Source organism: Bos mutus, chromosome 8 (assembly GCF_027580195.1).
Source record: "Bos mutus isolate GX-2022 chromosome 8, NWIPB_WYAK_1.1, whole genome shotgun sequence".
NCBI lineage: Eukaryota > Metazoa > Chordata > Mammalia > Artiodactyla > Bovidae > Bos > Bos mutus.
The window spans coordinates 69,833,501-69,847,427 of record NC_091624.1 but is presented as its reverse complement, the minus strand read 5'-3'; the positions used below and the strand labels follow the sequence as shown (position 1 = coordinate 69,847,427).

Here is a 13,927-nt window from a genome sequence, read left to right as displayed (position 1 = left end):
TTACCACTGAACCACCTGGGAAGCCCCCAAAGGGACCATAAACACCAGATAATGTTATCATAGTCTTATGTAAGGGGCTCACATGACCCCTACTTCCCAGAAATCCCCTGGCTGCTTGCCTGTTCAGAACCATCTCCCCCACCGCACGGCAAGCTAGTGGAAGCAAGTCCTGTGAGTTTTTTAACCCTCTGGCACTCAAGGCTGGAAAGGAGGTGGGGGAATGCAATTAATATTTCCAGGATCAATAAATGATTTTCTACAATGTGGGGAGAGCTAAGATTCAGAACATGCTGAAGCTTTCCACCAATCCTAAAGATATCATCAGGGTTTATTAAAATGAGGGTCAAGAAGAAGACAGACTAGCCTTGGGGAAGAGAGAAGAGCCTGAAGGGCATCAAGGAGGAAAGAGCCCTTCGGCCACCCCCCGGATGCCCCGCTGGGTGCCAGGGTTAGGCAGGTGTCTCCCAGCTCCCCACTGCTCCCAAGTCCATTTGCAGGGCTGCACCTGAAGTCCAGACCCTCTGGAGACAGCAGGGCCCCTCCTCAAGGAACGCTCCTGCCAGTCTTCAAACAGCTGCTAGAGGGGGAGGAGGTGCCGATAACCTCCTCATGCCCTGTTTCCAGATTCTTCAGGAATGTGAACAATGCTCAGATTTGAAAAGCAAGGCATAAGAAATGTCGGACAAAAGCTACTCATAGGAGAGTCGATAGAGCCTATCAAGCCATTTCAAATGAGTTCAAGTGTCCAGTTGCAAACTAATTACATCCTGAAAGAGTAAGTAGATTGCTTCTGCTAATGATGTTTAAGAAATCACAGAGAATAGAATCAGGAGACTAGAGATAAGCAAATGTCCCGCTTTCAAAAGGAGAAGGGAAACTCGAGAGGGCTGTGCTTGATGTGGACCTCGGGTCAAAATTTCGGAGAAATTATTCAGATGCCACAGGGCTATTTAGAGAAGATAAATAACATCATTAAGTACTGGTAGGGGGTCTCTGAGAGAAAGCCATGGCAAGCTAACCTCATTTCATTCTTTCAGCAGGGTTTCTAGGTTGATGGATTGGGGAGGCCAGAAACACAGTATATCTTGGGTTTAACTTTTTTTGATAACCTTGAGGAAGGAGAGATGAGTGTAGGTGACAATGACAGCATGGCCATGTAAAGTTCACAGATGGTCCATCAACTTTAAAGATTACTGATTAATAAATGCACGTCAACCTTAAGTGACTTTTCAGGGGCATGTTATAGAGGACGTGTCCTTTGCCCTCTAGAAGTTTCTCGGCAATAGCTTATAGCAAACCTCTGGATGACAGCAACAACTTGGGAAAACAAGCCAACGTGTCTTTTTTTAAAAGAGGGCATAAAACTCAGTGTTACATCAATGGACCAGAACGATGGGACAACAATCAGTAAGATGAAACTAGACAGGAATAAGAATAAGCAGATACAGGATAAAGACAAAAGTCAAAGGTTTAGCTGAAGGCTAACCTTGGCAGCATTCATGTGAGAAAAGAAATGTGTGTATGTGCTGCAGGGGAGTGAGTTTTTCAGCAAGCCATGTTTTCAATGGGAGTTAACTCTGAGTCAAGGTTGGTGGAGAAAGTTAACACATTCCTGAGTGATGGTAACAGAATTTTGGTGTCCAGAAAAAGAAGGCTACCGAGCATCCTGCAACTAGCCGCCAAGGGAGTCCTTCTGGAGTTCCGGGTGCCATGTTTTTAATGGGGCACTAAGGAAGCAAACTGTGTCTAAGGAGGGGGACGAGGGTGGCCCAAGTCCAGGCTTCACTCAGACGGCAAAGTGAGGCGTTTCAACTTGAAGGAGAATGGCTTGAGGCTGATATGTTTATGCATATTTTAAAGGCTATTTCTCAGAATGAGAAGACTGACTCTCTGAAGTTCCAAGCAGAACAAATAGCTAGAAGTCAGAGGGCTGAGTCTGTCTTAATATAGGAAATGCCTGTCGTGTTTAGGGCTGTCCTTTGGTGTCGTGAATGGCTTCCTGACACAGTGAGCTGAGGCTGGGCGTGTCCACACGAGGTTAGGTGATAGTCTGCTGGGGGTGACACAGGGAGACACAGCTGGGAAACTGGACCAGACAGAGCCGAAACCCCTGCAATACTAAGAATCCCCTCTGGGAAACTCCCTCCTTATCTCAGGAACTATAAGCCATGCCTCTAGACTGGGAATAGCTCCCCCAGACCCCATTCTTCACCATCTTATTCTCCATCTCTTCACAGGGGCGATTTTAGAGGGTACAGATGTAGACTGGGATAAGTCCCTTTTCCAAGAAGTAAAGACCCTTAGGTTACATATCATATTAACTGACAGTACAATTTTAAAAGCTTTCTATGGAAGCACGCTTAATAAATCAAAACAAAGCCTTCCAACACTACCTCACATCAAGTTTTCTACTGGAGATATAAGATGATGAGAATGGCAATAATAGACCAGTGCTACCTCTAGTAGAGACGGCTGTAGAGAGATTTCATATTTGTGTCACATAGGATTATTGGCTTTTTTCTGGGGGGGCAGGGTGTCACATTTTTGAAAAGCACCTCTCTAAAAAAATTAGGTCTGGCACTGAAAACAAAAGCAATAAGTAGATACTTAAATTATCCTTGTTCTTTTTAAAAATATAAAGCTACATCTGTCCCGAAATCATGCAAGAACTTTGGGGGGGAAAAAAAGAAGACTGTCTCCTAAGAGCTAATTAATTCTTATATATGTTAAATATAGATGCCCGTTCTTATTTAATATTCTATTAATCTCCAGGACTGTCAGAGCCCTAACATTTGACTGAGGTGATGGGAAGGAGGTTGGTCCAGGTGGTATTTCTTTCACAGGTAGGTTGAATTACTATATTAGTCGCTGACTTTACTGGTGCAAAAATCTCAACACATGGAGAAGTACATTTCTCGGCAGCATTTTCTAAAACCAAAAATATGATGTATCTAATTAAAGGCGCTCCTAATTTGAGTGACTCCTACTTGAGCGCCAAATTTGGTAAGAGACATAAAAAACATAGAGTAAGCTTTTTTTCTAGAGGATGACTAACACGAAATGCATATGAAACATGCAGAATGTACTTCCCAGAACATACCTAAATGTGGGTGCTAATAGAATAAGTACTTTAAGGAAAAGTAAAATAAATAAAACCAATGAAAGAGGAAAAAAACAAATGATTCAATGCCTGCATGTTGAAATATTTAAATATCCTCGCTCTGTAGTACAACCAAAGGCATGCTCCATCATCAGTCCCAGGGAAACTGCATGTTCCTGGTTTTAGAAATTACAGTATGAAAACCGTATGAGCAAGGACATTTTCTTTATGGTGCTCAGAGCTCCGCTCACCCACCTGATTTGCTATAAATAGTCTGAAAGGCTGATTATTAATAATTAAACTGTTCAAAGAGCTATATTAACTCATCAAATCCTCCTAACACCTCTAGAGGCAGGTACTGTAATCACTCCATTTTGTGGACGAGGAAACTGAGGGTCAGGGAGGTTAAGTCAGTTGCCCAGCTGCCCCACAGGCAGTAAATGGTAGAGTTCGGATTGGAATGCAGGTAGTTAAGCCAAGACCAGAGCTTAAACTACTGTGCTATGCTTAGCTGAGGTTTAAGGGAGAGACCTTCATATGACTCTGTATTTGGGGGTGGTTTTTGGAAAAGTTGTCAGCCTATGGCCCTGTGCATCAGCAAATCACAAACCCAAAAGGTTACGGAGCTGGCAGGTGATCTAAAGGAGTGAAATGAGCCAGGAATGAAAAATACAATGATAAATGACAACCGACACTCCACACTGGAGGGATGATAGCGGCCGGTGGGGACAGTGGTCATCCAGAGAGGGACAGCCCACGGGGGAGGGGGGGCAACGGCCAATTCTCTGCTCCGACGGGTACCTTAGAGGAGCCTAGGGACAGTGCTGCTGCCAGACTTTTAGGTGTTTCAAAAAAGGTGGTGATGCTGGTGGGGTGGGGGAACCCTGACGCTTTATAGGAATTCTCGCTAGATTTATGTGCTTGCTTTAAAAAAGAAAGAAAAAAAAAAGAAATATAAAACAAAACAATCTGTTGGCAGTATGTGGTTTACCGGGTGGTGACCTCTTTTATACCATTAAAGGAAGAGATAGACATCACCTGGAATAAAAGGACTTTCTAAACCTCCAAGGACTTCCTTGGCTCTTCTCAGTGTTCCAGCAGACCTAGGCTCACTCAGCAGGTCATGAACACAATGCCTGTTAAACATCAAGGCACACCTGGTCAAAGCCACAGACGTGTCTCTCTCCAGAGACAAAGGCAAAAAGTTAGAGGTATATGCAGAATGACACCCTCTACTTATTTCTCTCTATGCCAGGAGCTAATAAATAAGGTCTAAGTGTCCAAACTGACTTCCTGGAAACGATTTCTGCCTCCAGCCAACCTACCAGTATAGCCAAGAAGGGACAGAGACTTGACAGAGAGCACGACTTATGCTTGGGTGACAAGTCTGCGTGTTCACCTGGGCAAAGAATGATCTCACGGCCAAACTTCCTTTCCTAGATTACTGTCACTCCCCCATGTCAATGAACATCTTATCCAGACGTGATGTAATGGGGCCGCCCTTTGTAGCCACTTTAGAATTCTCAAAGGAAATGACTTAAAAAAAAAGAAAAGAAAAGAAAACAGTGAGAACAGTAAGCAGGAGGGAACCCGAGACACCCGGGAGGGAAAGAGGCCCGAGAACTTCAGACTCTGTTCACACACAGTTGCGCCTATTCCCCTTTCACTGTTTTCTGAGAAGTCTTTATATTTTCTGTAAGGAGCTATTAATAAAACCCTATGGTTGAAAATTTCTTGCTTGTTCTACTTAATCTTTATGATGAGGTTTTCTTCCTCCTACAAAAACATGTGCTAAAGTTACAGTGAAGGACTAAAAGCACAACTTAAGTTATTTGTGGCAAACAATTCCAGGTATACAGAGCAGCAGAGTTAATATCAAAGGTTTCTGGTAACTAAAAATTGATTCATGCCACTAGGAAACCAAGAGACATAAAGTGTGTTTTTTCTCATCAGTTTTTTCAACTGAAATGAGATGTGACCTTCCTATTAAAACTGCATCACATGATTACTGAATAGAAACCAAATCAACTAACCAAAATGTAGCCTAATTTATCAACTACATACAGCTGCTTGACATCTCAAAACATCTTTACTCTGGTTTTCAAATAATTGTTTACTGTTTAAAAATGGCCTGGAGATAGTGTCTGGTACAGATTTCTCAAAGTTCACATTCAAAAGCTCCATGAAAAAGAGATAAAGTTGCTGGAAAACCATCCTCTTTAGGTAGGGTTATTGGGAAGAAGGAGATGGCTTGAACAAGTGCTCAGAAATTTATATGGAAGGATTGAAAAGAGTGAAATTATACCTTTGGCTTGAGTTGTTAGAGGGGGAAAAAAAGTCTTAGCATAGTTAAGGTGAATATTCACGTTAAGACTTTGTTTTAAACCAAACCGATGCTTCCATCAAAATACCTTGGAAGGAAAGAAGAACCGGTATTTTGATGGAAGCATCGGTTTGGTTTAAAACAAAGTCTTAACATGAATATTCACCTTAAATGTGCTAAGACTTTTTTTTCCCCTCTAACAATTCAAGCCAAAGGAATAATTTCACTCTGTTTCCAATCCTTCCATACAAATGATGGTATTTCGGAAATCCCTTAGGGTTTTGTTTTGTTTTTTAATTTTGTCATCTAAACTCCTATTTCCAAATATCTTACATAATACCTGGTAAAACATCATACAAAATATCAAGTGTAGCCTCTCTAAATTGCATCCAAGTTTGCTGATACCTCTGGAGCAAAAACCATAAACCAGGAGGAAGAAAGGGCCCTAGAACCCAGGGTGCACCGCGATGGATCATGCTCTGCAGGCAGCAGCACGTGTGGTCTTGGTGAAGACGACGGAGGTGAGGGACTGAGTGCTCACCTGTCTTTGTAGTTTATCACCGTGTCAATGATCGCATTCATCTGCTTCGTCAGTTTAGGGGGATTTGGTGACAGCTTCTCAGCTGGAGGGCGACCTCTCCTCTTCTTGGCCTTCTCCACATCTTCTTTTGCAGGATCTTTATCCACGTTTCTTCGTCTTTTTCGCTTCTTAAGCCGGACTTCCTCTTCCATTTCTTCCAAATTGCCGTCTTCAATGGCCTGTTAATTGGAAATGAAGGAGAAAAATTCAAGACAAGAGAATACTAAAAAGAAAAAAAAAAATTAGATAATTAGAACAAAATGAAACAAAGTAGAAATTAACAGTAATCAGTGAAATAAGAAGAAAAATAGAAAACCACCATATTGGATAAATGTATCTTTAACCCAAGTCTTATTTCCTGATCAAAATATGTGAAGGCCCGAAACACTAATAGCAAAGAATGTGACAAATACGAAGAGATTTATACATTTAAGTGTTTGAAGATAACTAAAACCAAATGACATTTCAGCTCGATGTAGGAAAAAGACCTTTACTGTCTTATTTCTGTAGAGAGTCAAAGGTAAACTGAAACAAGGGGTGAATGAGGAAAAAATTTCCCTAAGATTGCATCCTTACATTCATATAAGCTTTGACCTTCTCTTCTTTGAGGTTTTACATCAATTTATTCATGATTCACAACGTAAGTCAAAATTCCATCCAGATTTTCTTCTAACATAGCAATTAGTAAACAAGGAAACGGGAAGTACAAAGCCACATTCCTGGGTAAACGCACTTAAATCATCCGATAAAGAACACACACACTCACAAACAAAAAACACTTTTTTCCAATTACCTGCAAACGCTTGCTTTAAACCAGAGCCAGCAGCACTAGTGCAGAGAGACAATAAAATAGCTATAAAAACAACCAGGTATAAGAAGAAGCCTGTTCATAAGGGGCTAAGAGATCCATGTGACAGACCCAGAAGTTTAAACTTTTTTTCCCCCTCCTGGTTAATCTCAAAACTTAAGGAAAATAAAGGGAAAGGAAAAACTGCAAAGAAAAAAACAGCAATAGATAAGAGAAAATTTGACCATGGAAAAGAAAATTTTTAAAAAGACCTTTAAATTGCATATCAAGATTGGTTTCTCACACAAAATAACTGATGTTGTTATTTGTTCCTCCTGCCTCTCAATATTGCCTCCAGTATGCAAATGCTAATCAATCCTTTCTCGTAGCTGAAAAGAGCTCTAATCATAAGGCAATTACCTTCATTTCTCCACAGCACCAAACATGGCTAATATTTATGATCATGTGAGTATAACAATCAATATAAAGAGTGATTACAGCTCAGACATAATTTCTTTCACTTATGTACAATGCCTTCTGAAAAAGAAAGGTTTTGTGAAGAAAACCTGGTGCAGAACACAAAACAACCTGGCATGTTAAAAATGCCAGTGGGATTTCAGAAAGAAAAAAATAGGCTTTCTATGCATCTTCCAATGTGCAAACCCAGAGAAGCAACATGCACACAGACAGAATCCTAAAGGGACAGCCTGAGCCCAGGCCTTAATAATCAAAAGACAATTTCCATCACGATCCTACAGTGTGCAGATAACCACTATGAAGGAGGCAAGGTCTGATGAGTTATGAGGAAAAAGAAAAAAGAAGGAAGAAAAAAAAAAAGCTCCACGTTATTTCATTAATATTCATTTGACTAAAAGCAGGACACCCACTATACAGCTAAACACACTGCAGCTAAAGCGAAGATTAAGAAAAGAAAATTTGTCCCGCAAATCTTGGAGGCTGAACATGCTAATAATAAATACAGCATGCAAGGCTGTCAACAGTTAATGGTATTGCTCTCCTCAAGCACCCAGTTACACACAGAAATACGGAGAACACCGGCTTTTGATGTGTTACACACCTACACATGCCTGGGATGTAGTTCTACTGAATCTTCAAGACGGCAACGAAAAAGGATATTTACCTTACCACTATCAGCAGGCCGGCTATCGGAAATCACAGTTAGTGGGGATAAAATTAACAAGCCAGCAAAGCAGCGAGCTGCTAGTCTCTTCATCAGCTGATCAGGAAAAAAAAGAGAGCTGGGGAAAGGCTATGTTTTCATATACAAGTAATTTTATTTTACTGAAAATTTAATACTGAAAGGATTGTGGAGACTCAAATCTGCTGTTTCATTCTACCTACTACAAGGCCCGAAGCCTTCCTCCTTCAGCCTGTTTTAATATTGACAACTACTTATCATATTTTTTCCCCCTGATTATTCCAGGCAGCAGAATTAGAGATTTTTAGCTCAGGTGGTTTCTCATTCTTACTCACATTTGAACAATTAAGCCAATAAGAAAACAAATTAATATTCAAATTTATTAAAAAAAAAAACAGGTATGCTTTTTTTTGTATTTTAAAGCTTATTTTAGTGCTTTAAGAAAATAGGCTGCGTGGTTTTGGAGCAGTCTAAGATGATTTTTTTTTTGATAAAAGAATTATTTCATTAAATGCATGTAAGTTAAAGCAATGTGCATGTTCTCAAGTTTAAGTATTTTAATACAATGTATTATTCTCTTTAAAGAAAATCCCAAACAACTGTGACACTTCACTTTCAGTTTCATGCTGTAAAATTTTTCATTGTTTTTCTTTTCTGGGGGATAAATGGAGAGGGGGGAAGTTGTGAAAGGATATTTCTCCTCTTACCCCTCCCTTAATTTTGCAAGAATGGAACAAAGCATAAGCTTGTGATATTTGGACTTCTCAATCTCTAAATCTGGGAGTAGCTAAGAAGCGAAAACAAATTAAACTGCAAAAAGAACCAGGGAGACCATTTTTATTACAATTGCTAATACGTGCAGATTCTTATTAAATTTAGGGTTTGGAATTACAAGGAAACACACAAAGTACTGACCATTATTCCCCTTAAATTAAGGTTTTATGCAGGAATGCAGAGAACTACAAAACATTTTCCCTCCTCCCCAAAGACCCCAAACACATCCATATGCAGTGCTTTATGTTCAGGGATTTCTAAGGGTCTTTTTCTAATGGAAATCAATTCACTAAATATTTCCCAGTGCTTCTCGCACTTAAGAGAGTGGAGTAAGATTACTCCAGCCTGAAAGTAAAATTATTCATGGAAAATTTAAAATTGTTCTCCTCTTAAAAAAAAAAAATATTTATTCAACTGGCTTCACTGACACTACTCAGGGCTAGGGGCTAGTGACACACACACAAAACTTGCTACACAATGCTCAAGTACTACCCCACAAAGAATTCCCTTCCAAACCTTTTACCAGCACAATATTGAAATAAATCACAGAAGCAAACCCCCAGTTTCCGACTGGTGACGTGTTGCGCAAGAGTGCGAGCCCTAATTCAACATACAGACGGCTCCCATGCTGAACTGCCTCTAGATTTAATGAAGTGAATAGGAAGGAAGTCGGGGGAAAAAAAGTGTACAAATAAGAAATTAACGCTTTCCTTCCCTACCCAAACGGTGAGACACAACTATAGCGAAGTTTGCTGAGGCGCTTCTTCCCTTAAAGGCACACGGCACCCATTTGGCTCCCGAAGTCGCTAAGAAAGAAAAAAACCCTTCTGGTGATAAAAAATCCCCAGCCAAGTTAAAATAGTTAAGCTTATTTCAGCCTGCGTTTTTTTTTCCTGAATGAAGCTGGGAATTACTCCTTCTTCCACTGGATGGCAACCTTCTTCCCCACCCCCTTTTTTTCTTTTTCTCTTTCAATTTAAAAAAAATTTTTTTAAAGAATACATGATGATGACACAGGATATTCAAGGATAAGATACAGAGTGGCTTTTTCCTCAATCAGTTAAGAAAGCAGTGTGTGTGTGTGTGTGTGTGTGTGTGTGTGGGTTCTGATCATAAAATGCAGGATAAGGTTGGTGTGTGTGTGTGTGTGTGTGTGTGTGTGTGTTTGTATGTATGCAGGTTCTGATCATAAAATGCAGGAGACAGTCGGTATGTGTGTGTGTGTGTGTGTGTGTGTGTGTGTGTGCATCCATGTGTGTGTGTAGTAGGTTCTGATCGTAAAATGCAGGAGAAGGTTGGGGGGTGTGTGTGTGTGTATGTGTGTTTGTGTGTGTAGGTTCTGAACATAAAATGCAGGAGGAGACAGTCCGTGGAGACGGTCGGTAGTACAGGATTAGCTGTTTTAAAGCAAACAGTTTGCAGCTTACAGAGCACATGGCAGACCCGGGAATAAGCCACACGTGGGTCCAGCCATGCCCCCCTCTGTCATCCCGACACACACTACGTCTTAGTGAAAGATGAACAGTCCAGAAAGTGCGCATTATCCTGACTCTTCTCAACCCCAGGGTACAGCGAGGTGCTGTTATATGTTACTCCACGATGCCAGGCAGCAGCAGAAGGGATCCATGACTATGAATAGGTGAACAGGGACGAGCAAACAAAAGCCACAAGCCAGCTCTGGGCGCACCGTTTCCCTGTGGCTGTCTTTTCCACTCAGCATCTCCAAACACACCGAGCTGTGTGGCACAGCCCTCACAGTGGAACAGACCATCTTCAGAAAAACTAAATGGAGGAATTCGAAAGCAATTCTAGACAATGCATGGATGATCTTTTTGGAGATGAAATAGGAAATTCCGTATTCTAAATTCAAATATCTGGTATTTAAATATCTGCCCCCTGACAAGGTTTCTCTCTGTGTGTTTCTTCTCTTTACCCCCTGTTTCTCTGGGGGTCCTTCTCCCTTAGGACTCTAATTGGATTCCAGAAGGCCCTCAGATGCTGCTGGAGGTAGGGGTGAGGGTTACAGAACTGAGGGCTAAGCAGTAAAGACAGAGGATTGGTGCCAATTACATGTCAATTCCACTGCTTCCTGCTGACCACTAAACTTCATTCCAATATTCAGGGAGACTAGACCTCCCTCAAGCCCTGCTAAGACCTAGAAGCAAATAATACAAGTAATGATCCCCCAGACAACCAGGGGAATAGGAGCAGCGACTACAACCAAAAAGTGGCATTTTAAAGAAAATTCAAGATTTCATGAATAAGAAACATTTTTATAATAGAAATATTTAACAACAACAAAAATTGAACATGGAGCTCTTGCTCAAAATGCCACAATCATTTCAGTCACTCTGTTTCATAACAACTATAGCAATTTTGGATACAGAATTTCAGATCCATGGCAGAAACTGGACAATTGTTTTTGATTATCATATGAAAATTAATAAAGGGAAGCCTCATGAAAATGGAGTCAGGAGGCCAAAAGGGGGAGCTCTCACAAAGCACCACTGCATGTCAATCACAGGAAGAACTGTCAGATTCAGACCCTGAGAAGAATCATCAACAGGACAGATTCACCAGTTACAGGACCTGACTGGAACAGATATTTGGTTGACCTTTGAACAACACAGGTTTGAACTGTGTGAGTCCACTTGCACACCGATTTTTACCAGTAGGAACTACTACAGCACTACATGATCTGCAGTTGGTTTAATCCCAAGTTGGGTGCAGAGGACCTGCAGGTGTGGGGGCCCACTCTAAGTTACACACAGATTTCTGACCGCAGAGAGGGCTGGCACTCCTAACCCCCGCACTGCCCAGGCTCAACTGTACACTGCATCTCCTATAAGACAACCACTACCCCAGCAACCCAGCCTGTGAGAAACCATTATCACTCCAAACCCTTCCTTTTCTCCAAACAACCCTCCCCAACTTCTTCCTTTTTATCCATTAAAGAACACTCCTCTCCTTTGTTTGTTGGACTTGTCTATGATTTTTGTTACAGCATGGTTGTCCTGAAACACAATTCTATGCTATTCCTGAACAAACTCATTTTTGCTGATAAAATAACTTTTATTTTTGAGGTCAACAATTACCACCCCTGCCCCAAGCCATCTGTTAGGTCAATATGCATAAAATCAAATTTCCAGAGGTAAAATAAGCAAGACACAAAAAGACAAATATTGTACAATTCCATGTACATCAAAAAGGATAGCAGTGGTCCTCAGGGGTCAAACAGATAGGGGTGTGAGAACTGACTGATTAATGAGTACAGAATTTCAGTTTGAGATGATGAAAAATTTCTGGAGCAGAGAACAGTGGTAGGTACACAATAATGTACTGAAGTATACACTTAAGAGTGGTTAAAATTATACATTTTACGCTATGTGTTTTTTATCCCAACAAAAAAAGTCCCTGTAAAAGAAAACAAATTCAACATTAAGGAAAAATCCCCAACAACTGCAGGTTCATACATGTTCCTTGCACCTCAGCACATAATGCTGTGAAATCTTGCGAGTTTTCCTTCCAAACTCAAACTTTACAATATTTCAACAAGAAGCACGTTTGGTCTTGTCCTGGCCAATGACTAGAAGCCTTTTCAGAAATCTTCAATTACTCACTCATTCAGTGTTATTAAGGAAACATCCATGATGTAAGGAAATTCCCGTACACAAGACATACCTGTTCACAAACTTTGTACCATTGTTACCAAATGCCTCAAACACTCAAGAAATGAAACAAATTAATCTGAAGGCTAAGAATTTTAGCACAGTTTTAAAACAAAATTTTTTCCTCTGGGGTTCAATTAACTGATGACAATTTTATAGACCCCCATTTCTTAATTCACTCATCTGTGAGGCAAATCAGAGGCCAGCTGAGTTCCCTGCTCTCCCTAAGTTGGGGACTGAGATGGACAATGTTGGCCACTCAGGGAAAGCAGATGGAGCCTCAGTTTAACTCAATTTCTGATACTGAGAGCTTTTCAGTTTCTTGTTTGATCATTTTAGATCACATTCGCAACAATGATCCAAGGCTCTTTCTTTCCCTCTGATAGCATAAGGAAGCCACAGAAGGAGACCTGGAGAGGAGTGGGGAAAGGGGGCCACTCTTTATACAGTGAGACAGAGTAAATTAGTACCTATTTCAGGTAAAAGAAATTTGAGATTAGAAGAGGGAAAAAAATACATGGATTATTAAAATTATAAGCATGGGATTCTCCAGGCAAGAATACTGGCGTGGGTAACCATTCCCTTCTCCAGGGGATCTTCCCAACCCAGGGATCAAACCCACATCTCCCTGATTGCAGGCAGATTCTTAACCATCTGAGCCACCAGGGAAACCCCATAAAAGTTATTTAAGCTTCAAGATCAACTATGTACCTTTGTGGCAGTAGTAAACATAATGCTCTATTCAGAGAATGACTTGGATGCAGGGGAGGGTGGTCCCCCAAACTTCTGGCCCCATCACTCCTGCCACATTATAAACACAGTGCATTAACACCTTTGTTAGGCACGTGTTACACTTCAGCTCCCTTGGTGGAATCAACCACAGAGCCCAAGAGAGAGCTTGGGAGCCTGTGAAAGCAGCTTAGAGCAACAGTGGAGAATTAAAGAAATACACGTCGGCTCTCTTACCCCAAGACCATTCACCAGTCACTATCAACTCCTAACAGACAAAACTTCACCTGCTTCTTTCCATAGCAGAGCTCCTCCGGGGGCCTAGACCACCTGTGTACTTGGAGGTTCTCAGGATATTAAAAAGGAAGAAGAAGAAGACATGCAGAAAGAATTGTGGCATAATTTCAAAGCTTACAAAGAATAATTTAATGCATCTGAGACTGAATGATTAGGGGTGTAACCTCATTGAGAGATGACGACAAATGGTGAAGTGCAGGTCCTGGGGTCAAATAATCAATACTTTTCTGGGTTTTCCTGTGACAGGCTGTCCGTGAAGCTTACAGGCCACCAGCACAAGACCAGTTCTCTGTCTGTAAACCCACCACGATTAAAGCATCAAATTCAAAGGAATTCAAATGGGGGCAAGGGTAAGAACAGGACACTTGTTCTGCTTAGGGCAGATGCAAAGAAGGCCACCAAGAGCCAAGTTCCAAGCGAGGAGACCACAAAGGTAAAGCAACATGAGAAATCAGGAGCACGGTGATTGGAGGCCATCTCTTAGAGGAAGGAAAGAGCATCAATTTCAAT

At 41.1% G+C, this 13,927-nt stretch overlaps 1 protein-coding gene across 5 annotated transcripts in view; it reads right to left on the bottom strand.

Annotated features, from left to right (window-relative positions):
* SMARCA2 (SWI/SNF related BAF chromatin remodeling complex subunit ATPase 2) overlaps positions 1-13,927 on the bottom strand; it is a 180,041-nt gene that overhangs the window by 23,461 nt on the left and 142,653 nt on the right. For 4 of the 5 annotated variants that reach the window (XM_070375823.1, XM_070375824.1, XM_070375822.1 and 1 more), the window contains exon 28: positions 5,965-6,182. In XM_070375823.1, the coding sequence (XP_070231924.1) occupies positions 5,965-6,182 (218 nt within the window). Of the gene's footprint in view, positions 1-5,964; positions 6,183-7,931; positions 8,028-13,927 lie in introns of those variants that run through there. The other variant, XM_070375827.1, reaches the window with a different exon arrangement.